Here is a 24,354-nt window from a genome sequence, read left to right as displayed (position 1 = left end):
GTTTCTGTTCAGTTGGGTGCCCAGCTGCTCTCGCCTCAGTCTGAGCAATTGTTTATGCTGAGGCTCTCTATGAAGGAAGCTAATAGCTTGGATAATCTATATATACATTTTTAACTGCTAAGCAAGCATCCTCACTTCAGCATGGATAGTGTAAGGCAACAGCAGAATTTGAAGCTGGGCACACAATAATGATGTTTTCCTGGGAAGAGAGAAGGTAGGGATTGGTGCCCCTTTGAGAGGGAGCAGATTTTACCATATCTTGCATTTTTTAAAAAAGGTTTATTTTAAGATTTTTTTTTTTACTGCCTTGAAGAATATGCACCACCACACTGCCTATGATAAAGGGATCAGGACTGCATACTTGAAAGGTGGACTCTTACCATTTAATTACCAATAAGTAAAGGCAGAGCAGCATCTACATCCCAGGTCTGTGCAGCTTTTGTGGGAGGTGGCTTTTTCAGCTTTCACAGCTTTTTCACAATCTCTTGTGTCCATATTTGACTTCTAAGGATGAGTAAAGTGTCTGGCCTTACATCCCTCTTACACCAGAGGAATAGTTTGAGCCCTTCAGGAGCTGAAGTGTTTTGTGCACTGTCCCCGCTGTCACTTACCCTGCAGGATGTGGTGTCTGGCAAAATCTGTCAACTTTTTGTGCTTAAAACACAACCTGTAATAGGGTATCTATTTTACAAGAGTGAAACTTCCTGTGACAGATTAGCTAACAATCTGAACTGTTACAAGTTACTATTAAACATGACTACCAAAGTGATTTTTTTCTTTAAAAAGCACAGTATAATCTCATCAGAGAATAAAATGCAATGTCTTTGTTCACAGTTAAATGGTGCTCTCCAGGGCACAGTTCATAGTTAAATTGTGTATCTTCAGGGACTGTGTACTGGGGGAGTTGGTGAGCTTCCCCAGAGCCTCAGCACTTCTTGAAAATTCAGACACTTCATTAATCAAAGCAAGATTTCTCCTGTGCTATTAGTGCACTTTATTACCTCTTGCAAAGGTCTGTAACTCAGGTTTTATTTGTGCAGTGTCTTCAGAACTGCTTTTCACAGTCCACAGTAGAAGCTGTAGGCAGAGCTAACACCTTTTTATAGACAATCCTCTACCTACAAACTTTGTCTTCAATTGCCTGATTATTGTAGCTCTATAGCAACACTATCATTACAGCACAATAGTTACTGGAATTTGTAACCTGAAATGGAACATCTCTGCAGCAGAACCTGAAAAAAATCCCAACAAATCAAACAATGCCACTGAATCTAAGCTTCCATGACATCAGGAGGTCTAATAAAAGATAGAATATCTGCCTACATATGTTGCCTTCCTCACAGACATTGATCAGTCCAGCTCTGATGTTAGACATTACATTTTCTTCAGGAAATTCAAAGGGATTATGGCATAGTGCATTTCACTGATCGGTATTTGAAGAGCTTTTGGGTTTTTTTATCAGGTCCTAAAGTCCAAGAGGGTGAAGCAGACAGGAATGTCTAGAATGTCTAGACAATTCCCGCATAGGTCCATATCTTTCAGAATCAGCTCCAAACACTGGTGGATTCAGAAATCTTGTTTAATTCTGCTATATTGTTGTGGGCTTTAAGCAGATATCTGCTTAATAAATAAGTAGTGGGTGGTAGTATTCTTTGCAAATATGTTTGCTATTCTATAAAACCCTGATGGTTTGGTTTGGAAGAGGCCTTAAAGATCACTCAAATCCAAAGATATTGTAGACATTGTTGCAGATACCGCAACTGATGTGATGGTTTAAGTTAGAGTTAAAAGCCGACTCGTGGCTTTGCAGGGATGCTCAAGGGCCTCTCCATCAGTGAGCCCGGCCAGCCCAGAGGAAACCTGAGCATATCAAAGATGCGAAATCAAGGATTAAGGAGCACCTGATTATCAGCGAGGCAGGTTCTGTGGCTGTGCCATAATCCTCCTGGGACGGCATTAGGGAGCAGCGCGGAAGGGATCTGCCGGCTGCGGGCAGCGCTGACCGGTGCTAAGCGGTGCCTGGTGGTTTTACAACTGCCCCATTTTCATGTGCTGCGCTTTTGTACTCGCATCAAAATATGTAACTGTGTGGGATGAAAGGAAACGGCAAATTGGATTGCGCCGTAATCCCAGCTGAAGCGCTGTCTTCACAAAGATGTATACTGAAAAGCTTTGGGCTTCTTGCAGGCAGAAGAAACTTGTAATACATGAACGAGTTGTACAGCGACTAAGCAGTCCCTGAAGAGCATCTTCCCCGCCTCTCCGCGGTTTGATCATTTCGCTTCCCAAAACATCTGCGCTTCAGCATCTCCTGCGAGCCCGTGGTTGGAGGGAGGTGTCTGTGACCCTAATTCGGGGACAGGCACATCCCACGACCCGCCGTCCCCGCGTCTCCCCGTCCCCAGCAGTGGGGTGCCAGGGCACAGCCCACCCTTGTGGGGACCCTCGCGGGGGGACAGTCACTGTGAGACCCTTGCCGAGGGACGCTCTTTGAGGGACAGTCACTGAGAGACCTTTGAGGGAGCGTCGCTGCGGGACAGTTCACTGAGGGACAGTCACGGAGAGCCCCTCGCTGGCGGCCTCTCCCCGCCGCCGCCGTCGCGCCTCAGGGGAGAGACACGCCTGACAGCTCCCCGACAGCGCCTGGTCCTCCTCCCGCCTGGCTTTCCCCTTCTGCCATGGCCACTCTCCCTTCCCCCGCCCCAGCTGCCGCTCCGTCCCCGTCCCTCAGCCGGCCCCTCTCGGCTCCCGCTGACGGAGCGGCGGCAGGGCGGCGCGGGGCCGGGTCTGACCGGGCGGGCTGAGGAGAAGTCGGGCAGAAACGACACTTTTCCATGTATATTCACTTTCTAATATACATTATATACATTTATCTATTTATTTTATTTTTTATTTCTCTTCCTGCGCTTTCCCCGCGGGCGGCGGGGGTGGAGGCTGGGCCGGGTTTCCCGGCGCTGAGGCGGCGGCGGGCGGGGGAGGGGCGGGCGGGCGCTCCCGCCGCTGCCCCAGACAGTGGGCGGGGCCGGCGCGCGCCGCCGGCGGGTTCGTGCCCGCGCGCCGCCGCCGCCGCCGTCTCGGTCTCCGCAGTGAGGTCACGGGTGGGCGGCGCGAGTGCGGCGCCTGTTCCGCTCCCCGCGGCCGCCGGAGCCCCCGCGGCGCCGGGTGAGCAGCCGGGGAACTTGCTGGGAACGGCGGGGAGCGGGGCGGCGGAGCCGTGGGGGAAGGGCGGGAGCGCCCGCCGGGGGATGGGAGGGGGCGGCGGATGCGGAGGGGCGGGGCGGGGGCGGCGGGGAGAGGGGGAGCGGGGTACCGGGGATGGCAGGGGGGGAGGGACACGGGGGTGGCGGAGCGGCGCGGTACGGCTGGGGACAGCGGGGAGCCGGCCAGGGCGGAGGGGCGAGCCCGGCGGCGGGAGGGGGAAGGGTTGAGCCGTGCCCGGAGCGGTGCCGGCGGGGCCGGGGTGAGTCACAGCGCAGGAGGGAGCGGCGGGATGCGGCGTCCCGGGAGGGGTGAGGGGTCGGTGCCCGGCCCGCGGCTCGCCGGAGCGCCCGTCCTTTCGGGCGTGCACGCCGGGAGAGCCGCTCCGGACCGCCCCCTCCCCCGCCGGTATCGCCCGTCGGTCGGGGGCTTGTCCCGGCGTTCCGCGAGTTCCTGGGAAACGCAACCTGCCTCTGACAGGGAATCCCAGAATGGTTTGGGTTAGAGGGGGCCTTAAAGCTCATCTCCTTCCAACCCTCCCCGCCATGGGCAGGGACATCTTCCAGGTGCAGGACGACTATCCCAGGGAGCTCCAAGCTCTGTCCAACCTGGCCTTGGACGCTTCCAGGAATGGGGCAGCCACAGCTTCTCTGGGCAACCTGTGCCAGTACCTCACTGCTATCACAGAGAATAATTTCTTGTATCAAATCAAAACCTTCCCTGTCTCAGTTTAAAGCTGTTCCCTCTTGTCCTGTCACTCCATGTCCTTGTCCCTCTCCAGTTCCCTTGAAGCCCCTTTAGGTACTGAGCAAACTCTGGGATTGCTTGATCGGCCTCTCTCTCTTTCACAGGTTATCAGGAAGGATTGGCAGAAAGTCTGTGCTAGCACACGGCATGAATTCAGCCCATGGCCTGGATCTCACCTCTGTTACTAATAACTTGGGCTGGGAAAATTCTGACACACACCAGTGACATCTGGGCGAAAGGTGACTCTCTAGGGACGTTTAGTTTTTGCCGTCGATCTGGATCAGCCTTTAATTTCAGGATTTATTTGTGAACTGCCATAGTAGCTGTCACAGTGGTGGTGAAATCATAAAGCTAGCAGCACAATACAGCAAGCCCTTAAGATTGTGTTTGATCTCTGGGAGCTGAAAGTGCTGAATAAAATTTTCACACAACCTAAGCTACGTTTTGGATCAGTTGTGTTAAGATTGATGTTCTTCTAACTGAGCCCGTTTTTCTATTTTAATATTTAAATAGAGACTTATTTGAAAAGACAATATATTTTTTAAAGGAAAAAAAATGATCAAGGATGAACATGCATCAGCGCATCATTTTTTACTAGATTGCTGGACAAAACTACTGTGTAAAATAGTGGGTAGGGTATGAAGAAAGCGTTTTGTATACATATTGCATTGGGGTTTTTATATTATAAAATTACAAATAGCTAAGAAAATAGTGTAGCCTTCATTAGTAATTTTGCAGTATTATATGCAAAATGGATTACAGTTTTTACTGTTGGATCCTGAAGAAGTAATGTTTCAGTGAGAGGGGCGTGCAGCTTGGTGTACCTGAGGTAATCCAAGATCACATGAAACTATTTTTTATATGAAAAGGCAAGAAAATGCACATTCAGGACTGACTTAATTAAAGCTCTAGCATTTAGCGATGGAAAGCCCACAGATAAACTTCCCTCTAGGTCTGGTTTCAGACCAAAAAAGGAGCAGGATCCAAGAGGATGGGAGTCCTCCCCTGAAAAAAGCAATGACAGAAATGCATGTAAATAACAAAGTACAGGTCGTAATAAATAAATTGCCAACAATAAAGAAGGAAAACTTGGATGACTATGATGAAACTCCAGTGGAGGCTGATGGGGAAGCTGCCAAGCCAAACAGTGCTTCACTTTCTGAGCCTTTGAGTTTAAATCCAGGTTTGAAACACACGTTGGCACAGTTCCACCTAAGCAGCCAGAGTTCGCTGGGTGGACCTGCAGCTTTTTCAGCTCGGTATTCCCAGGAAAGTATGTCACCCACTGTCTTCCTGCCTCTGCCATCACCACAAATCCTCTCTGGTCCGCTGCTCATCCCTCCAGACAGCTCCACAGAACTCACCCAGACTCTGCTGGAGGGGGAATCCATTTCTTGTTTTAAAGTCGGAGGAGAAAAAAGACTTTGCTTGCCTCAAGTGTTGAATTCGGTTCTCCGAGACTTTTCCTTGCAGCAGATCAACACGGTGTGTGATGAGCTCTATATCTACTGCTCAAGGTGCACTTCTGACCAGCTTCACATCCTGAAGGTTTTGGGAATTCTTCCATTCAACGCTCCGTCCTGTGGGCTCATTACGCTGACAGATGCTCAGAGACTATGCAATGCTTTACTGCGCCCTCGCACTTTTCCCCAAAGTGGCAGTTTCCTCCCTGGCAAGAATACCTTGGCCCAGCTGAAAGAGACTGGCAGTGCCTTCGAAGTAGAGCATGAATGCCTGGGCAAGTGCCAGGGCTTGTTTGCACCTCAGTTCTACCTTGCCCCGGATGACCCGTGTATCCAGTGCTTGGAATGCTACGGGATGTTCTCACCCCAGACCTTCGTGATGCATTCACACCGATCCCCAGACAAGAGGACCTGCCACTGGGGGTTTGAGTCGGCCAAGTGGCACTGCTACCTGCACATTAACCAAAAATACCTGGGCACATCAGAGGAGAGAGAGCTGAAGCATCTCTTGGAGGAAATGAAGGAGAAATTCAGCGAGAAAAATCAGAAAAGAGCTCGGTCCAAAGTAAGTTCACCCGATCTTGTAAAACTCCCAGATCTCTCTGCTCACACGTAAATACTTGTTTTAGAAGCGCATTACTTGGCTTCTCTAAGTGGGAATACTTGTCACATCAAGCCTAAGTTAAATTTGTGAGAGCTTCACCATGGAAATAACATTTCTCATTAAGAGGGGTGGTAATTTCTTTCCTCTTTGGGCTGCAAGTAACCATTTGACTGGCTTGGCTTTGTTGGTTCTTGTTCTGCCTAAGGTATACAGACTGGAAAATTTAGGCTATTGTGAAAATTTTCTTTCTCCCATTTGACCTTTGGGTAGGTTTTACACAGTGTGTGCTGCAGCAGCTGAGCAAAGCAAAAAGGAGCTTGAAAATCAAGTACTACAAATGAATTCTTAATTTGTTATTTGTACTCCAGCATGCACACGTGGGCTGGATGGCAACCTGGCTTGCTGGCCACCCATCTCATGACTTGTGTGCAGGGTAATGGTGCTTTGCTCAATGGCTATTTAAAAGCCCAAAGTCTGCTTGTTCAGCAAGAGCTTTCTGTTTAAACCACTTGTGCAGTGAAATATGCCAAAAAGAGGGGGTTTTAAGCAGCCCAAGTAATGAGCTGTAGGCCGGTATCTTGACAATAGTTAATAATAGACATCTTATTTTTTCCTAAAATACTGCTGCAAGTCAGTGCTGTGGTTCCAAAATACAGAGCTTATTTGTCCCTTGGAGAGCTTCTACTTTAAACAATAGGACAAGCAGCAGAGAAACATTAATATCATAGATGTTCCCATTCATAGAAAGGCCACTTTCGGGATATAATTTGAACTTCAGTAGGTTTTTAATGGCTTCTGCCCCATGACTTTTTCTTTTCAGTGTATTCATTGTTTCTGTGTGTGTTTAATGGCTGCTGGTTTGATGATAAATCCATGTTGCCTGTTGGATGTTTTGTGGTGGATTTCAAAATAGCAGCAAGAGCAGCGCAGATGGTTGAGCCCAAAAAGGGGTGCTATGAGCTGACACCTTTCAGCAGAAATTTCTGAAAAGTTGGTGTTGCAGGAAGGCTGACTGTAGTAACAGGTATTGTTACAGTGGTGCCAGTCTGCAGGAAGAGATTTTACCAGCAGATTCCCATGGAAGTCTGCAGTATGGCATGCTTCCACATGCTGAATTTGAAGATGCAGTCTCCTAGCAAAGAGACTTCGCTTTTCAACTGATAAAGACATGTCAGTCTTTATTCTTGCGATGCCAGTGTGGGAAATGAATTACAGCATGGTGGATGCATCGGTGGAAATAGTCTTCCATGTTCACACCTATAAATGCTGCTTCTCTTCCCACAGCAGCAGATTTCAGACAATGAGATCTTTCAGTTTCATGTGCAAAGATGAAAAAAACCCAGCTGAAATTAGCAGTGGCAGTAATTTGGACTGGACTGGTGCAAATGAAATTGTAAAACTTCCTGCAGTCTTCTGTTGCAGACCTGTGTAGTTCTGTCTTACAAAGCAACGTGTGAAACCAGAGTCAGAAGCTGTGAAAACCTGAACAAAATACAATGGTGGGGGAGGTTTTGGGGGTTTTTCTATTCTGTGGATATTCATCTGGGAAGTACAAAAGAGTAAAAGCATTTAGGAGGGCAGTGTTGGAGTATGGTTTCCCTTGCCTTGTCCTGGGGGAGCTTAGGCTGCTTCAGTTGTCTTTTCACAGAATCACAGAATGCTTTAGGGTAGAAGGGACCTTAAAGATCATCTCATTCCACTCCCCTGCCCTGTACAGGGACACCTTTCACTAGACCAGATTGCTCACAGCTCCATCCAGCCTGACCTTGAACACCTCCAGGGATGGAGCAGCCACAACTTCTTTTCCTCATTTCTGTGTTGTGGGAGAGGTATCAGGTACAACACGTAGCCATTCCCTTTCCTTACAGTGCTAGGGGAATTTATCAGCAGGATGTTCTGTTTGCTGTTCTGTCACCTCCTCACCACCTTTGCTGAGTCAGTCCTCAGAAGTGCTGACACATCTTAGTGGTTATCTTGGAGGGCCTAGGAAGAACAGTTGCCCTTGACTAGGTCTTTCCCTCACCTAGTAATAAAGAATTAATTAAGTCACATAGTCTTTGGAGCATCCTGGATCCCATTCTTTGCCTTTCTACTTAACATTTCACTCTGAGTTTATTCACTTCACAGTGCAAATACGCTTTAGTTTCAATATTTTAAGAGCAAAGTACTCTTGAGATTAATTCCTTTCTGTTCTTTGTGCTAATAAGAAAGCTATAAGCTGCGTGCTTGACTGTCATAATTTTCTGTGGAGTTCTAGACTGCAGTGCAACATCCACCTGCTCTTCATGGAACAGCTGTCACCGAGTCTCTGCTGATTCCTGTGCTGACAGATCCTTGTTCCCTTTGACTTTGCAACAGTTTCTCATCATCTCTGCACTAGGACTTCGTTTTGCTTCTCAGGCTGATTCCTTGAGCTGGTCACAGTGCGTGGGGGAAATCTCACAGTGTGGGGGGTTAACATTTCTCCTGAGGGTTTTATAAATCCAGTCTCTGCTAAAACTACTGGCTTAATGATTACACTGGAACCGTTACTTACCTCTATGTTTTTTCCTTAAAGAACAGTTTGTCCAACTAGCCTTGAAGGAAAACAAGTCACTTTTCATGTAACCCTTTTAAACAGTTTGAGTAGAAGTAATTCAATTCAACTTGTTGTGTTTACGGAATTATTTAAGAGCATATAAAACAAAAAAATTGTTGGGTAATGAAATAGCCGTAGAGATTTATATTGAAATAGATGCCTTATTTCATTTACTTGAACCGTGAGGGAAGAATCCTGTTAGAAAAAGACTTCATTTATTTATGGTAACATTTCATTTTCTTTCCTAACTGAAAATTTGATTGCATGCTATGAAATTCATTTGCAAGATTCACACTAATGGGTAGACAGTAAATTCAGTTTACATTTGAAACAGGTAAAAAAAAGGGAAAAATCTGACCTAGTAATTTGAAGATAGAGATGACCTGATAATTTCATATGTAAATATATAAGCATGTTAAAATGTGAGTCCTAAAATATGGACAAATGTGATCTGAAGCTAAAATCAGATCACTGCATACTAGCTGCAATGTTGGTAGATTATATGTGATTACTTAAATTATTAGAATGATTTGAGTAAGTAGAAAAAACTTGACAAGTGTCAGGATGAGGCCATTTTTCTAGAGATTGTTTGAATCTTTTTTATTTAAAGCCTTTTTATGAATTTACAACTCCAGATCTTCTCTTCCTTGTGTTCCATGTCTGTGTTGGAAATGGTTTGAGGAGCTGCAGGGGTGGAGTTGAATTTCAGTTTCACTGGGGAGCTGAGTTTTGGTCAGGGTGGGGTTGGTGGGGTGGTGCTGGATTGTGCAGACCATGGCTCAGGTCACACCAGTCTCACTGGGGGTCTCCCACTGCCAGGGATGAAGCTCTCTAAAAGTTTATTCCATAGGGTGTAAATACAAAACTTTTCTGATAATATAGCACCTAAGACGTGATAATATAGCACCTAAGATGTTGTGAAGATATTAGAGCACTACATAAAAGTTTCAATACAGGATTGTTAAACTTTTTTAGCTTTATAAGCTGTTCTTTAATTGAGCAGCTTGTCGAAGACATTGGGTCTGGCTGGAATGGTGTTGACTTACTTTGTAGCAGCCTTTATAGTGCTGTGCTTTGGATTTGTGGCTAAAACTGTGGCTAACATACCAGTGTTCTGGCTACTGAAATGAAAACTGGGATAGAAGGAGGAGAAAGAGGGTTTGGCATCCAAGGTGGAGGTTGTTTGAGGGTGGTTGGGCAGTTGTCTAAGGGAGGGACTGAGCCATGCCCTTTGCTTCACTTGTGTTTTTCCTTCACCTCTTAAACCAACTTTATCTTGATCCAGGAGCTTTCTTGCTCTTTTCCCTTCCATGCCCTGGGGATGGTGTTGAGGGAGCTGCTCTCTGGGTGCTTGGCAGCTCCCTGGGGTCAGCCAACCACACCCTACCCAAAACCCCACATCCCAGGGCTGTTCTAATACAGTGAAATTACAAATCCATTTCCTAGCCACCAGAATATTGTAAATATATGGTGAGACACCTTTCACTTGAAATTAAGAGCAACTTCACAGGGGAGTATGAAGTATCACCAGGAGTTTTGAGTAAAGAGTAATTCTGAAAACATTTCTTGAGATGCACAGAGCAAGAATTGCTTTCCAAATGCAAAATACACAGAAGTTTTTAAGATTATATATTCTGATGCACTTGAGTTAATTTTGTTTGCTACTGCAGAGGAATTGGCATTTTCATGTTACTGGGAGCAGCTTTACCTGGTGGTGTAATAAAAAATTGTGATGACTGAGGAAAGTTCTGTCTCTGGAACACCAGCACAGTGTTCCATTTAATTTTGAATTAAAGTATCTGGCAGGTGCTTCCTTTATATAGACACATTATTATAAAAAGCTCCTACAGCCTTTTGGGAATCCTAGTTTCTGCTTTCTGTTTCTCCCAAGCTTGTTTAGTAGAGTTCTGGAAACTGAGCAGTGCTTTTAGATAGGTCTGTAAAGAGATTTTCCTTCAATTTCGTTGTTATTTTGCCCACAGTGGTAAATTTGAGATCAGAGAAAATTCTGTGGCTTGCATCATCCTGCCCCTCTGCCAAAGACACCCCATTTCCTGGTACCTCAGTTTCTATTGTATTAATGATGTAAATTGTTAATGTATTAATGGTGTAAATGCTGTTTCTCTGAGGAGTGTTTATGAAAATATAAATAACCTGTATCCATGTTTCAATTGCCAATTTATTTTCTTTCCTTTAGGCAGAGCCACAGCAGAATCTGGAATTACCGCAGTGGTATCCAGTTATAAAGCAAGAAACAGAAACTGATCCTCAACCACCTTCCTTTTTCCACCCCAGGTAAGTGAGTTTCCTACGTAGAACTGTAAGCACTGTCAAGTATTCAAATACTTTTGGCTGTTTAGGGATAATTCAAACTGAAAAAAAATGTATTTGCAACCTGAACTGTTAGGAAAATTCTTAAGGTATCACACAGGAATGATTTAACCCTAAATTTTTATGCATTTCTTAGTGTAAATACTAATGAACTGCTTATGAGTGTTTTTTTAGTATAGGACTCAAGACCTTTGGGTGTTCTTTAGCAGGCAATACAATTGAAATGTAATTAAAATTTTCCCTTTCTTAGTAGAAGTGACAGAGGTAACTTTTGATCTTTCATATTGTAATATAATGCATGCATGTGGAAAGCTGCACAAGGCCTGTTTACCACGAGGACAACTTAATTTCCTTCCAGAAAAGATATCCAAGAGGTGTTTGAAGGATTTCTTCCACAGTGGGACAAGGGCTGCAGCTGAATTGTCTGTGGACTGGTTCCTGGTTTTAGAAACCAAATGCATTTCCTTGACTCCTTACCCAGTTTGTCACCTGCAGCAGTGTAGGAAACAATTATTCTTGCTGTTCCTCTTGCCCTCACCCCCTGTGGCTGCAAAGGTCCCGAATTTGGGTCAGAGCAGACCCTTTTTGTTGCACACACATCACACTGGTTCCCACGCAGAGAAGGGAGTGGAGGAATTTCTGTGATGGGCCCTCATGTTCTGTTCCTGCCAGTGCCTTCCTTCAGAGCCAGGAGAAAGGGAAGTGTTGAAGACAGCGGCACTGGGGATCTTGGCACTGAGCTGAACACACCTGGGGCTCTCTTCCCTCTGCAGTGGTGAGGTGAGGGTGGGACACGGGTGCTCCCAGGAGTCCAGGAGCTGTGAAAATCCAAACGAGCAGCTCAGTGTACTTGGGAAGGAGGGTCCAGGACTGTCAGAACACAGCTTTGCTACTTGAGTGAGGTGCTCATTCCCACTTCACTGCTCATCTCCCCATCTTCCATTGCTAATATAAGGATTATGAAAATGCTGGAGAGTCTGGATTCAGTGGAATTCTAATATCACTCTTAGCATCTAAATAAAGTCTTCATATGATTTTCTGTAATTTTTTTAATCAGCCATGTTTGTAAAATCTACTTGTTTGATAGCCTCAAAACCTTATCAAGATAATCTACTCAGTAAAGATTGAGTGGGTTGTTAGGCTTCCCTTTTGCATAGGAAAAATTAAAAAAAGATGTGCTTATATTTCATTGATGCTTTCACAGTTTGAACTCATGTTAAATTAAACTTGCTGCTCTCAACCAGCCATCATTTATTATGTCTTACCTTTCACTATGAATTTTACTCTTCTTCTGTTACAGTTACTACCTTTATATGTGTGATAAAGTGGTTGCCCCAAATGTGTCTCTTGCATCTCAATATAAGGATGTTGCAAAAACAACAGTAAAAGCTTCAGAAGTTAATAAATCCTCACCTGGGCAGTCAGAGAAGAAACTCAGTAGTGGAAAGCACAAAAAAGCTGCCTCCTATCCAGAGCTTTCTCTTGAAGAACAGGAAAAAATTGACTTGAAAACTGGTGTGGAGCAGCCAAATAAACGTTTAGGTGAGTAGTGCAAATTATAATGAAGTCTTTGATTTTTATACAACAGAATTTTGGAAAACTTTACACTGAGCTAGAATTTTGTGATGTTATTTCAGGTTTCCAAAAATTCCCTCCACCTTTTTGTAATCTTGGTTTTCTTTTCATTTTTTCCACTCTGGAATTTGAACTTTCTGTGATTATTGCTCTCTGTTTTCTCCTGTGTAGATCCTCCTGTGTCAGCTCATTCTGCGAGAGGTGGAAAATCTGAGCGTGTTTCTTCCAAAATCCCCAGAGACTCTGGCCGTGGTGAGGGAGGTGCTGATGCACGAACCTTGTCCCCCACCCTCATGAAAGACATCAGCTGTGAGGATGACAAGGGAAGGATCATGGAAGAAGTAATGAAAACCTACATCAAGCAGCAGGAAAAGCTAAACACGATTTTGCGAAGGAAGCAGCAGCTCCAAATGGTACAGTGGCAGTCTGAGTGCATTTCCCCCTGGGCAGCAGGGAGCTGGCGTGAGCTTGCTGGCTCCACAGTCAACATCACAGATTGTATCATGTAGAAACACCAAAGCACACAGATCATCTTTCCCTCAGCTTAAATCCAGACACCAAATCTTCGATATCCCTCATGCTCATGAGTTTTGAGCCCACTAATAAGCGGTGTCTCTTCAATATGTAGCTGCTGGGTCCAAGCAGCTCCTGCTTTTGCTGTATCCTCTAAAATTTCTCAGTTTTCAGGTTTTTAAAGATGCAGCTATCAGTATTCTAGGAATGGTCTTACCACTGCCCTGTATAAAAAAGACCACCTTCCTACACTCAGTTGTTAAGGCATGCTTTTAGGGATTTTATTTTTAGTCTTTTCTTTAATAATGGATGATTTTAGAGGCTGGTGTTCATTTGTGACATTTCTGTTTTCTGAATTCAGTTATATACTGTCTTTGCTTCTTTCATCCATGAAACAGACCTAATATTTTAATTTATTTTATTTTAATTTAAATGTTAATCTCAGGATCTGGGAGCTCAGGTAGGGCCCTAGAGCTGCTGCTTTAAATTTGTTCTGCTGTGTTTACCTCTTTGGAGATAAAGCTTGGAGATAAGTTTTAAAAAAATACAAGTTTAAGAATATCAAAATGTCAGTGGACAAAGAAATCAAACAATTTTGTTTTCTGATGCTACACTTCTTGCATGTTTACTGTTTCAAAGTATATTTTAGTGAATCAGTGCTGCTGCTTCCTGAGGTTCACTGCTGGAAGTGCAAATTTGTTTCTGGAAGCTTCATGTACTTGGAAATATAATTCCTTAAAAATTAGATGGATATTACAGAATTCCATGCTGTCATTGCTAAGTAGATAAAAGGCATTATCAGGCTGTTGTTATTGGTAGTTACAAATGGTCTTTTTGGCCTCATTGGTTCCAGAAACACCATTAAATTCAAGTTTTTTGCTTCTCTGGTGTTAGAAGGAAGGAGTATGTGATCTTGATCTTTCTTTGCAGGAAGTGGAAATGTTAAGCAACTCTAAAGCTATGAAGGAACTGACTGAAGAGCAGCAGAATTTACAAAAAGAACTCGAATGTTTGCAAGCAGAGCATGCACAAAGAATGGAAGAATTTTATTTTGAGCAGAGAGACTTGGAGAAGAAACTGGACCAAGTCTTGAAACAAAAATGTAGCTGTGACTCCAATTTGGAAAAAGATAAGGAAGCTGAATATGCAGCACAGGTGAGATGGGAAGGTTTATTTCAAACAAACCACGTTTAGTGTATCAGGAAATTGTGAAGTTACTGTTCAGCCACCCTAAGGTTTCGTTTTCTCTGTGTGTTCTGACACCACAGACAGATACCAAAATAGGTCAGTGACAGCAATATTTATTTCCCTGTTCTTGATTGAAACTGAGGTAGACTGTAACTTACAGAAACATATGATATTATTGATGAAATATTAAACTTAAACATGAGGTCTGTTACATCCTCATTTAAAACAAATTATGTTTTTAATGTATTTGGGCTTGTCCATGATAAACATTATCATTATTTTATGTAAAAAAAAATAAAAAAATCCAAACCTCTGAACCATCTTTTTGTCAGATCAGCAGCTTACCTTGCTGCTTCTCATGCTTCTTGGTGGTAGAACCTTCTGCAGTATCTGATGAGTCTCTTCTGGGCTCTACCAAAACATTTGGCCAAGAGTTTTCTTGGAAATGAAAATCGTATTAGTGTTTCTCTTGCCTCTTGGAAAACCTATGGAATTGTTTTTTCCTCTCACTTTCTTTTTAGCTTTTACTATTGCTTCTTTATGTTGGAGGATATTCCAGTGGGAAAAAAATACAGCTAATGACAGAGGGAACCTTGGAATGCCCCTTTTAAAAATCAGCTGTAGTTATGATTATTTTTTTTTATTTTGCACCTTATCTCAGAAAACTAATCTTAACAGGTTCATTTTTAAAGTGAACAAAATCCAAAACTTGAGCTCAGTAAAGCTCTGTGCTCCTTCATTCTCAGCTGTGAACTGTGTATTTCCTGTTCTGACTGATTCAAACTGAGAAACAGGTAGTACTTGAGAGACAGGTTTTGGTATTTTTGGTGAGTAGGGCAGAGACTCACATCATAAATCCTTCTCGTGAATTTAATTTCGTGACATCCCACTCCACTGATTCCTGGCCTCTGCTGCCAGAAATAATCCTCTCTGACTAAGGCCTGATTTACTAAACATCTGGTACAAGCCCTATTAGTGCAAGTAACAACGTGTTCTAATTTATGGAGATCATCATGTACACCACGTTTTATAGGGCTTGTGCAGCTTACTTCCTTTGGAGGGTGAAAACTGTGGATTGTTCCCCAAGGAGATTGGTTGTGTGTTTCTTTTGAGGTTAGACTTTGAAAGCTACATACATTCCTTGTGTAAAAGTTTACTCTGTTGTTACCTCTGTGGTAGATCTATTCACAATTTATAATTCAAACCTATTTTTTTCCCATTTATCACATCTTGCAGTAGATTCTGGTTCCAAGAAACACCAGAGTTAAGCAGAGGTCTTGGGAACAGGGAACTTCCCCAAGCTGTGTATACAGCATTTAAAAAAAGCCCTAACCTGATGTGTTCTCAAAGCAGTTGCCCAGGCTGCCTTTTCTGTCTGAGAACTCAGGACTGAGAGGAGCTCTCCTTGTGCATTAAACAGAATGAAGAATTTGATATTTGCAACTTGCTTAAAGTCTCTTCTTCTTTCTAGGCCTGTCTGAACACGCACTGTCTTGTCCCCCTTTTTGACTTTATTGAAATAGTTGCTTCACCCTGTCAGTCACCAGGCAGAATAACCAGTCCTGGAGCCTTTCCTTAGAGCTGGAAATCAAAGCCAGAGACGTGTTGCAGCATGCAGGCAGTGGGCACTGTTGCACTGCAGCACTTCACTGCATCACTTGTGCAGTCAGGACTTGCATTAACAGCCAGTTGTTGTCTAAGAACTGCTGAAGTATTTCTGATTAAAAAAGCAGGGATGAAATGTGTTTCTCTAAAACCAGCACAGCCGTTCCTTCACACAGTACATTCTGTAGTGGTTGGTGAACTCCAGAAATACCCAGTATGTTCCTGCTCTTTCCTTCTCATGAGCTGTTTTCCTAATTCTCAGTGAGATGGATGCTGTACATCAGTCAGATACCTATCATTATAGAGGCAGATGGATTTTTTTAGATGGAGTGAGGTCTTTTGGTAAGAAATAACCCCATAAATAATGGGAGAGAGGATAGCTGGTTTCCAGTCTCCTCCCTGTTTTAACTGCTGATAGTATACTATGTGCAATAAGGAACTTACCCACACTTGAAAAGAAGTTTCCAGATGTCACTGCAAATAATTTTGGTGACATTCTAGCAAGTTTGAGCCTTTGTATTCCAAAGAGGAAAAGAAAATACTTCATTTCTGTGTTTAAACACAAGCTATATCATGAAAACATTTGTGTGGACTCAGGTTTATATTTGAACACACACACACAGATGGTTATGTTCAAGATTTTCTGAATATTTCATCTATACTAAGGAATGTCAGAAAACAGTGTTGGCAGTTTGGTTTCTTCTAGAAATATGTTCAGGCTTTGAAATAAAGAAGTAATATTTTGTCAGGTAAGAGAAATGGACCGAGGAGATGAAAAAATGCAGTTTGGTCTAGGATTTGTGACACAACTGATGCAGACATAGCACAGTTTTCCCTAACAGAGATTCTGTGTGTTATTGACAATCTGGTGTGACAGTTCATATAGCTACAACTTACATGCATTTAAAATTAGATTTTCTATTTTTTTAAATTATAGCATGGTGTTTATGCAACTTTGCATATTGCTAATGGTGTAGCAGGTAAATGCATAATTCTTGATAACTGCATAATTCTGGTGGACTGAAATACTTGGATGCATAGAGTGGCCATCTGTAACCCTTTTATGTTTTAAATAAGTTTGCTAAAATTGACTCTATCTCTCTTCTTTCAAAGCTGGCAGAGTTGAGGCAGAGGTTGGATCATGCAGAGGCAGATAGACAAGAGCTCCAGGATGAACTGAGACAGGAACGAGAGGCCCGGGAAAAGCTGGAGATGATGATAAAAGAATTGAAGCTACAGATCCTGAAATCTTCAAAAAATGGGAAAGGAAAATAGAAATTGGAAGAGGAAGCACGACTGTGTCCTTCAAACAGGGTGTTTTGGTTTTAACGATTGTGAACAATTTTTGTGTGTGCTGAGAAAAAGTTCTCTACAGATTTCTATTTCCCAGACAGGTCCAGTTGAAGATATACATAGATATAAATAAATAGAGATAGATAGACATTTTTAGATTTTCCTAGCAAATGAAAATCTGCATTGATTTGTACTGGTGTTTTTCTCAAACAGTGAAAAATACGAAACTCTTGATTTAGAGTGACCAGTTTCTGTCTATTTCTAATGCAGTCTTAAGGACTCTACACCTTTTAACATTGTCTGTAAAACATATATGGGTATCTTTATTTTGCTATCAATTGCACATCCAGTTATAAAAGTACATTAAGAATATCCTCAATTCTTCAAGGTCTTAAATAGTTTGGGTTTCAGTGAGAATTAAATATTCTTGAACTGAGGAAAGTAAAGGTAGCTTTTTGTCTGTAAGGCAGAGCTAAAAATTGCCACAACTGGTTGATGATTGAGTATCAAAAGTGATTTACCAGCATGAGTTTTTCCCATAATTTCATTGTGTGAAGTCAGCTGACCTTTTCAGTGTTGTCTATTTAACAACTCATTATCAATCTAAGGAGTGTTAGAGCCAGCACTTGCTTGCTCTGCTGGAAGAGGAAAACATTAGGGGTTGTTTTTTGTTTTGTTTTGGTTTTGTAAATTAAAAAAAATTGCAATTACAGTGGAATTTTGGGAAGCTAAAAATTCACAATTTTCTTCTGTTTTTTTTTTTTCTCTGTAGTACATATGAAAGAAACATTAATGAAAGGCTTAAAGGTGGGGCTTTTCCTTTCAGAAACTGAGAAAGCTTGACCTAACTGATTTTCAGATATTAATGCTTTCAAGAAAAATAACATTTATTAACGAATATGTATTAATTTCTTTAGTACCCTAAGCCTCCACACTTTGAGCTTCTTGCCAACTTGTGGATTTTTCTTTCATTACATAGAACAGGCCTTAACTGATGTTGTGATCATAGCTTAAAATATAAAATTCTGAGGTATGGCACTTTGAAAAATCATTTTGATAGTCTCTGTATTTGAATGGCATGGTAGGGTTACCATGAATTAAGAAAATACAGCATGTTTGTTAAGCTATAACATTGGGAAATGTGTAATTGTACAGAATTACTGTTTTATGTATATATATAATGTCTGAGTACTTCTGAAGTCTGGTTCCTAGTGGGTTAAATGCATGGCTAAAGTTGGATGAAGAAAAACTTTTTTGCACTTCTCTCCAAAAAACTGGATACAGCTGGTAGATATCAGCTGATCATGTCAGTGATAGGAATATTTTAGTAATTATAGTGTTTCATTATGTAATTTTAACTTGTGCTTTTAATTTCCAGTTTAAAGGTACTTAAGTTTAATATTCTCGTAATAATTCAGTTAATTTTGGATGAAAGCACTAGTAAAAACCTACTTTGGTTTTTTTTCCCCTTCAACTAGTAAAACTAAAAACTCTTGTTCTTTTTTTTTTTTTCTCTGTTAATGCTATAACAAGACTGAATATCACAGAGAAAGATAAAATTGCACATATCTTTAAAATGAATGAGAAATGAGGTGGTAAATTAAATGTCATAGAGTCATAGGATGATTTTTTTAATAACTGTACAATTTTGTTTATGAGCTCTGTGTCATATTTACACTGACAAGTAAAGCAGGTTAGATGGAAAAAAGAATCAATTTTCTTTGTCAGTGTTGAGAATCATAGAATGGTTTGGGTTGGAAGGGATCTTAAAGATCATCTAGTTCCAGCCCCTGCCAGGAAAGACCAGGATTATATTTCTCTCTTCTTCAGGTCCCATCTCCAAATTTTTCCTGTGAGAAGAAAAACCAACAAAAAACCCCAAACAAACTGAAAAGGAAAAGGCCTGTCCTTGCAGCTTGGTTTGGAGGGAAAGGTGTGACTGAATGCTTCTGGCTGTGTGTGCACCTCTTGCTTTAAAAACACCACGAATGTTTTGTTGTCCACCCACCAGCGCCGTGCATACAGGGAGAGTAGGCAGGAGTATTGCTGGAGGTGTGCTGTCTGGGGAGCAGAGCTTGAGGCTGCCCAGGGGGATTGGCAGATCCTGTGTTGGATGAGCTGGGAAATGGGAAAGTTCCACCTGGCTGCTGCTAAAGGATGGAGAGAGTCCCTTTGTTGCTTCTCAGTGCTGCGGAGCAGGCTCGGGCTGTCTGTGTTGGTAAAGCTCGTTCTCACAGCTGCAGTCACTGATCCACTACAGGATTTATAGCTTAGCTGTTGAATGTTTGGAACCCTCCTGGGATTATTTTATTAGTAGGATAGTGAATATTCCGTTTGCATTCAGGTCTTGCCTGTGTTCTGTGCCTCCTGCTCAGCTGTCCCCCTTGGCCAGCGGTTGTTCAGCAGTGGCAGAGGAGGGCTGGTGTAGCCCAGGTTCCTTCAGCCAGCACTTGGGTCACTGCTGGAGGCTCTGAAAATGCTGGTGGCCATCCTTTGTACCAATATTTTCACTGTTGCAAGAACTCCAGCAGCTATAGGAAGTTTTACCAATTCCAGTTACAGATAAGGCCTCCTAATAGTTTCTGAACATCTGGCTGGTAAAGGAAATGGAACATTTATTAAAATGACCTTAAAAGTAGCTTTGTAAATATTCCATTTAGTTAATCTAAAGTTAGAATGCATTTTAAATTATTGTAATCCTTTAAAAATTCTTAAATACTACTTTCAGGCTCTTGACGTAACATAAACAATTTTCATATGTGTAGACAATTTTATACTGATTTTAAGTAATAATGTATACATAAATGTGCCATAGACCTTTGTGCGCTCACAGTCTCCAAAAGATAGTTTTTTAGTAAATTGTAAATAATGCTCTTAAGTTTTAGAGTAAATATATGTTGACCTTTTTTTTGCTACCTTATCCTAATTCTATGGAATGGTTCCTTTTACAGCCTGACATAGGAACTTGGAATGCACACTTGAGGGCCCTCACTTAAGTGCACACTTAAAGGTAGAGACTAAATCAGTCATTAGGTCTTTGCTTTTAGTCATAGCTTGCTCACTTTATGTATTATTTGGTTTGCCTTCAGTCACTGCTTGTTGATCTTTTAAGGCAAGAAGTAATTTTCCCAGGTAGTTGTGACATGAAGCCTGTAGAACAAAGTCCTAAAATTGTCTGTAATTTGAAAGTTGCTTTATTAGACACCTACACCAAGATGGAAGTTGCCTAGTGCACCTTTTGAAATAAGTAGTCTTCAAGGTGAATGCCTAATTTGCTCCTATCCTTTAAAAAAGAGAACTTTAACATGCTTTGTATACTTTAATCAATAAAATATAAGAGCTTAGAGGGTAAAACTCTTGTAAATTTGGCAGTCTGGAAACACCCTCACTCACAGTGTAACCAGGTGTCCCTAAACGAGAGAGATTTTTATCTAAATCTCCAAACTTAGTTAAGTCTGTGTTTTAGTTTTTGTAAAACATATCATTCAGTTTGAGTATTTAGATGAATGTAGTTATGTTTCACATTCTTAAACTAATTTTATTCTATATTTAATATATTGATAGCTTAGGTGTAAAACCATCTGTACATAGTAAAGGCATAATGCAATTAGTGACATAGGAGAAGTTGGGTGGGAGCATAAAGCTACTGGTGGCCTGAAAAGAAATAAATCTTGGCCCGTATTTTAGAATTCACAATGTTTTATTCATACATTTTTGTTTTGTATTGGGGGAGGGGATAGCTAGAATGTGTTATGAAATTTTTGGAAACCTTTCCTAGCATTAGTTGGGAAGTTGCCCTTGAATTGCTGTCGTGGTCAGCTTCCTAGAATTCACTTGTTTGTAGAGTATATATTTTGATTGTCAGTAAAGATAACAACTTTGTATTTTTTCTGCACTTAATTAGTGTAATTAATCCACACAACAGAGTTTTCTATAACATGGTGAAGTGGACAAAAGATGTAATTTCTCCTACCTATTAATCTGTGCTTGCGATATTTTGATAATTTTATTTAAGCCATTGATAGTAAGCAGCAGAAAGCTGCAAATTTCAACTTTCTTTTTGCTCATTACATTTGTAGTGTGAGTGCTCATTTGTTTTCTTTACAGAAAGTCTGTAGAATTTTCTATTTGCTGCTTATATCTATTTAAAAAATACAGTAATTTTTTAGCTTTTGTGAAAGCAGTTATTGCTTACAAATTGCACGATGATTTTATAGTGTGTCTCCATTACTTAGCAAATTGTTCTTTTCAGGATTAGTGGTTCAGTTGGAAAATGCTTGAAAAATGAGTTTTAAGCACTTCATCAAGCACAGCAAACACGGTATAAAATTTTGCTATTTGAAAATTAATTAAGTGTAACGATATCAATTGATTTTTTTTTCTTCTAAGAGATACCTCACTTAAAGGAAAGCACAGCTGTACTGTATTTAAACGAATTCTAGGAAATAATAAAAGGTTGGTCTGAATATTTCGTTGCCATCACGTTGCTTTCTGTGATTGACAGAACGTTTTTTGTGTTTTCATCCTCACTCTCTAAAGTATTTATTGCTGTTGACATGCCAGTATAATTCTCTCAAACGACAGAAAGTAGCTGCAAAACAACCCAGTCCGTGTTAGCTCAAGGCAACAGGTTGAGTGACTATTCTGAAACCATAGGAAAAACTATCAGTGCATTCAACAATTTTTAATACTTTGCCAATGATGTACAGTCTTATTGTCAGCATTGCTGTGGTTGCATTACATGACACACAAAACTGTCCTCTACCTCACGTGAGATTTAACAGATATTTTATATGGTTTTAGTAGACAAGATGCATCTATCTGGTCACTTAGTTTACAAATTTTGAATTATATTTATTGAAACATGACATACTGTGCTCTTAGCTTATACCTCAATTGTATTTTGTGCTGTTATCCATTTCCATGCCCTGTAAATACCTGTATAGATCGTGGACTCAAAAACAAATAAAGAACTGTAATGTCACAACACTTGTCTCTGTCTTATTTTTGAACACTGACTTCTAAACTTGGCTCTTTGAAGGTGTTTAACTCGGTACTTTTCTAAGGACAGAGCCTTCCTTGCTTTGATTACAGTAAATTAAATTCTGATTATACTGAAACTTGTTAGCAGAGCTCCCACAGCCTGCAGCAGATCCCCAGTTCTCTAAAAGATATTTTAAGCAAAATCTACAAGATCAAAGCTGTCTCTCCCCATGGATCCACTTTCTAAAGATCTTAAGATTCTGTAAAGGTATTGGCACCAAGCTTTCTATGTATGTTGGCGTAAATTTGGTGTTTATACCCAAAAATAGAACTTGCGTACTTGGCAAGTTCTCTGGTGCCCAGCTTTGTTGCTGCTTGACTGCTCAAGCAATGTGTAAGTTGTTCACAACTCTTCCATAGCTTAGTAATAAATTACATTAAAAACACACATTGCAAGATTAAATGCTGAGATTTTACAAAGTTCAAATCAGAAATGAGAATTTTACTTTATTTGCTGAAAAAATAGTTACTGCTGATGGTGAGTGGTTCTCAGGAGTTCTTTTTGTAAACCATGTGATTATATTACCTTAACATTTTTGTGTAGCATCAGGGAGATTAAATAGAAAAATCAGAGTAAGAGAAGGAAGGAGCAATGGAGGAGAAAAGAGGGAGCAGTTTCTAAGCTGCATGTTCTTCCACAAGTCTTTCATTTACATGGAATTTCCACCACTTATAACAATAAACTCTTGCTGGTCACTTAAACTCCCCCCCCCTACATTGTAGTAAAATATAACTTTTGCTACAAATAATACTTTGGAAATTTTCTGAGGGATTTTATTCATACTATGTTGTTGTTCTTGATGCTTAAGAAAGCAGATTCACACGCATTTTGGTAGTTTTTTTTCCCTCAAATCAGTGCAAAAATACTTTGTATTAAGGAGCTGCTCTCCCATATAGGAAATACTATTGAAGCTTCAGATAATTGCAAACCCTTAATGCTACCATGGGCTTGCCTGTGTTTTACAGATAAAGGAGTGATATGAACCGGGATAAAGATGAAAATTACAATGATGAGTTCAGCCTTCAGTATAGGACAAAATTAAGAAGTGACTGTAGCGCTTAAACTTGTTTATTTTGGCATCGCATCTTGCTTTTTTATACTGCTGTATTTCCAAACAGGGAAGAAACAATGAGGCTGAAAATGTAAAGAAAAAGTTCAAGGTGAGTCATTTGGATGAGAAAGCCCTGGGGTGTTGATAGCTTGGGTAGCTATGACTAATTGACACGCCAGTCTTTTGTCAGAGAGAACAATGCAGATCAAGGAAAAACTCTGGGAGTGAAGGGTAAAAAGATTGATTTTTAAGGAGCTCACGCTGTTGGTGGAATAAATGTCTGTGTAGCACTTGCTTTTTAAAAGGCAGCTTTTAAGACTATTGCCCAAAGTGTATCAGTTTATTTGACATATAGCTGGCAAGTCCTTCTTGTTCCTTATTTTATTGATCTTGTAAATCATTGTCCACTTGTCTCCTATGAACTTACATTCACTTAACTGTTGGTGGTGTGATTTATAACACTGACAAAATGGTAAATGTCTCCTGTCTATTGATATTAATGAAATAATTCACACTGTGCCCTGTGGGCACCAGCTTGAGTTCTGTTGAATAGTGCTGCTTACCAAAGTGCCAAATTTACTCCTTGCTGCTGCACATTCCTTGATAAATACATTTGTGGAAGAAAACATGGAGTTAAGAAGCTTTTGTGGTTAAGGAAACCAAAACTGTAGGAGACTGAATTACAGAAGGATGTTTATGCTAATGAATACCTTGCAGCATTTAAAAAATACATTGTGCATTAGGATGTGCCTGCACTATCCCTGTGTAAAATGATTCCAAGTCTAGTGAAATTTGTCATCTCCTTTTGAATTCAGGAGGTGACACATGATCTGTCCAATGCAATTGTTCAGTCCAAGAAGTGGAACACCAGCACTTTCACCCAAGAGATGATAATTTTATCTCCTGAATAATAAATAAGCAGGAATATTTTTTAGGGGAAGATTAAATCCACCTAGAATTGAGCCCCAGGCAACGTAACAGTGGTGGATGGATATCAGTAACAGCATTCTCCACCTGAGGTGGGTGCAGTAGAAGGATAAGCTATGCAGGAAGATGGAATCATGTCAGGAAATTTTATGGAAGGCCAGCTGGCAGCTTGGCTTCACAGAAATAACCATAAACCAGGTATAGAAAAACCCCAGGGAATAACCAACAATATAAAAC

The 24,354-nt window shown here is 41.2% G+C and overlaps 1 protein-coding gene across 1 annotated transcript; it reads left to right on the top strand.

Moving 5' to 3' along the window:
• Positions 1 to 3,042: 3,042 nt before the first annotated feature.
• Positions 3,043 to 22,056, top strand: SKIL (SKI like proto-oncogene). The gene is made up of 7 exons (XM_005525100.3): positions 3,043 to 3,162; positions 4,050 to 5,973; positions 10,788 to 10,885; positions 12,222 to 12,463; positions 12,668 to 12,909; positions 13,940 to 14,164; positions 16,916 to 22,056. Exons 2-7 carry the CDS (start codon positions 4,867 to 4,869, stop codon positions 17,075 to 17,077), a joined length of 2,076 nt encoding a protein of 691 aa, XP_005525157.1. The 5' UTR covers positions 3,043 to 3,162; positions 4,050 to 4,866; the 3' UTR covers positions 17,078 to 22,056.
• Positions 22,057 to 24,354: the final 2,298 nt, after the last annotated feature.

The sequence above is a fragment of the Pseudopodoces humilis genome, chromosome 11 (genome assembly GCF_049639895.1).
Source record: "Pseudopodoces humilis isolate 2021_Gansu_Grassland_sample_001 chromosome 11, ASM4963989v1, whole genome shotgun sequence".
NCBI classification, from domain to species: Eukaryota; Metazoa; Chordata; class Aves; order Passeriformes; family Paridae; genus Pseudopodoces; species Pseudopodoces humilis.
Note: the sequence above shows the minus strand (reverse complement) of the source record. Positions and strands in the feature narration are given on the sequence as shown.

Coding starts and splice junctions, on each gene's coding strand:
- SKIL (XM_005525100.3), top strand. CDS start 4,867: ATGGAAAGCCCACAGATAAACTTCCCTCTAGGTCTGGTTTCAGACCAA. Junction 5,974..10,787: donor AGAAAAGAGCTCGGTCCAAA/GTAAGTTCACCC, acceptor TCTTTCCTTTAG/GCAGAGCCACAGCAGAATCT. Junction 14,165..16,915: donor AAGCTGAATATGCAGCACAG/GTGAGATGGGAA, acceptor CTTCTTTCAAAG/CTGGCAGAGTTGAGGCAGAG.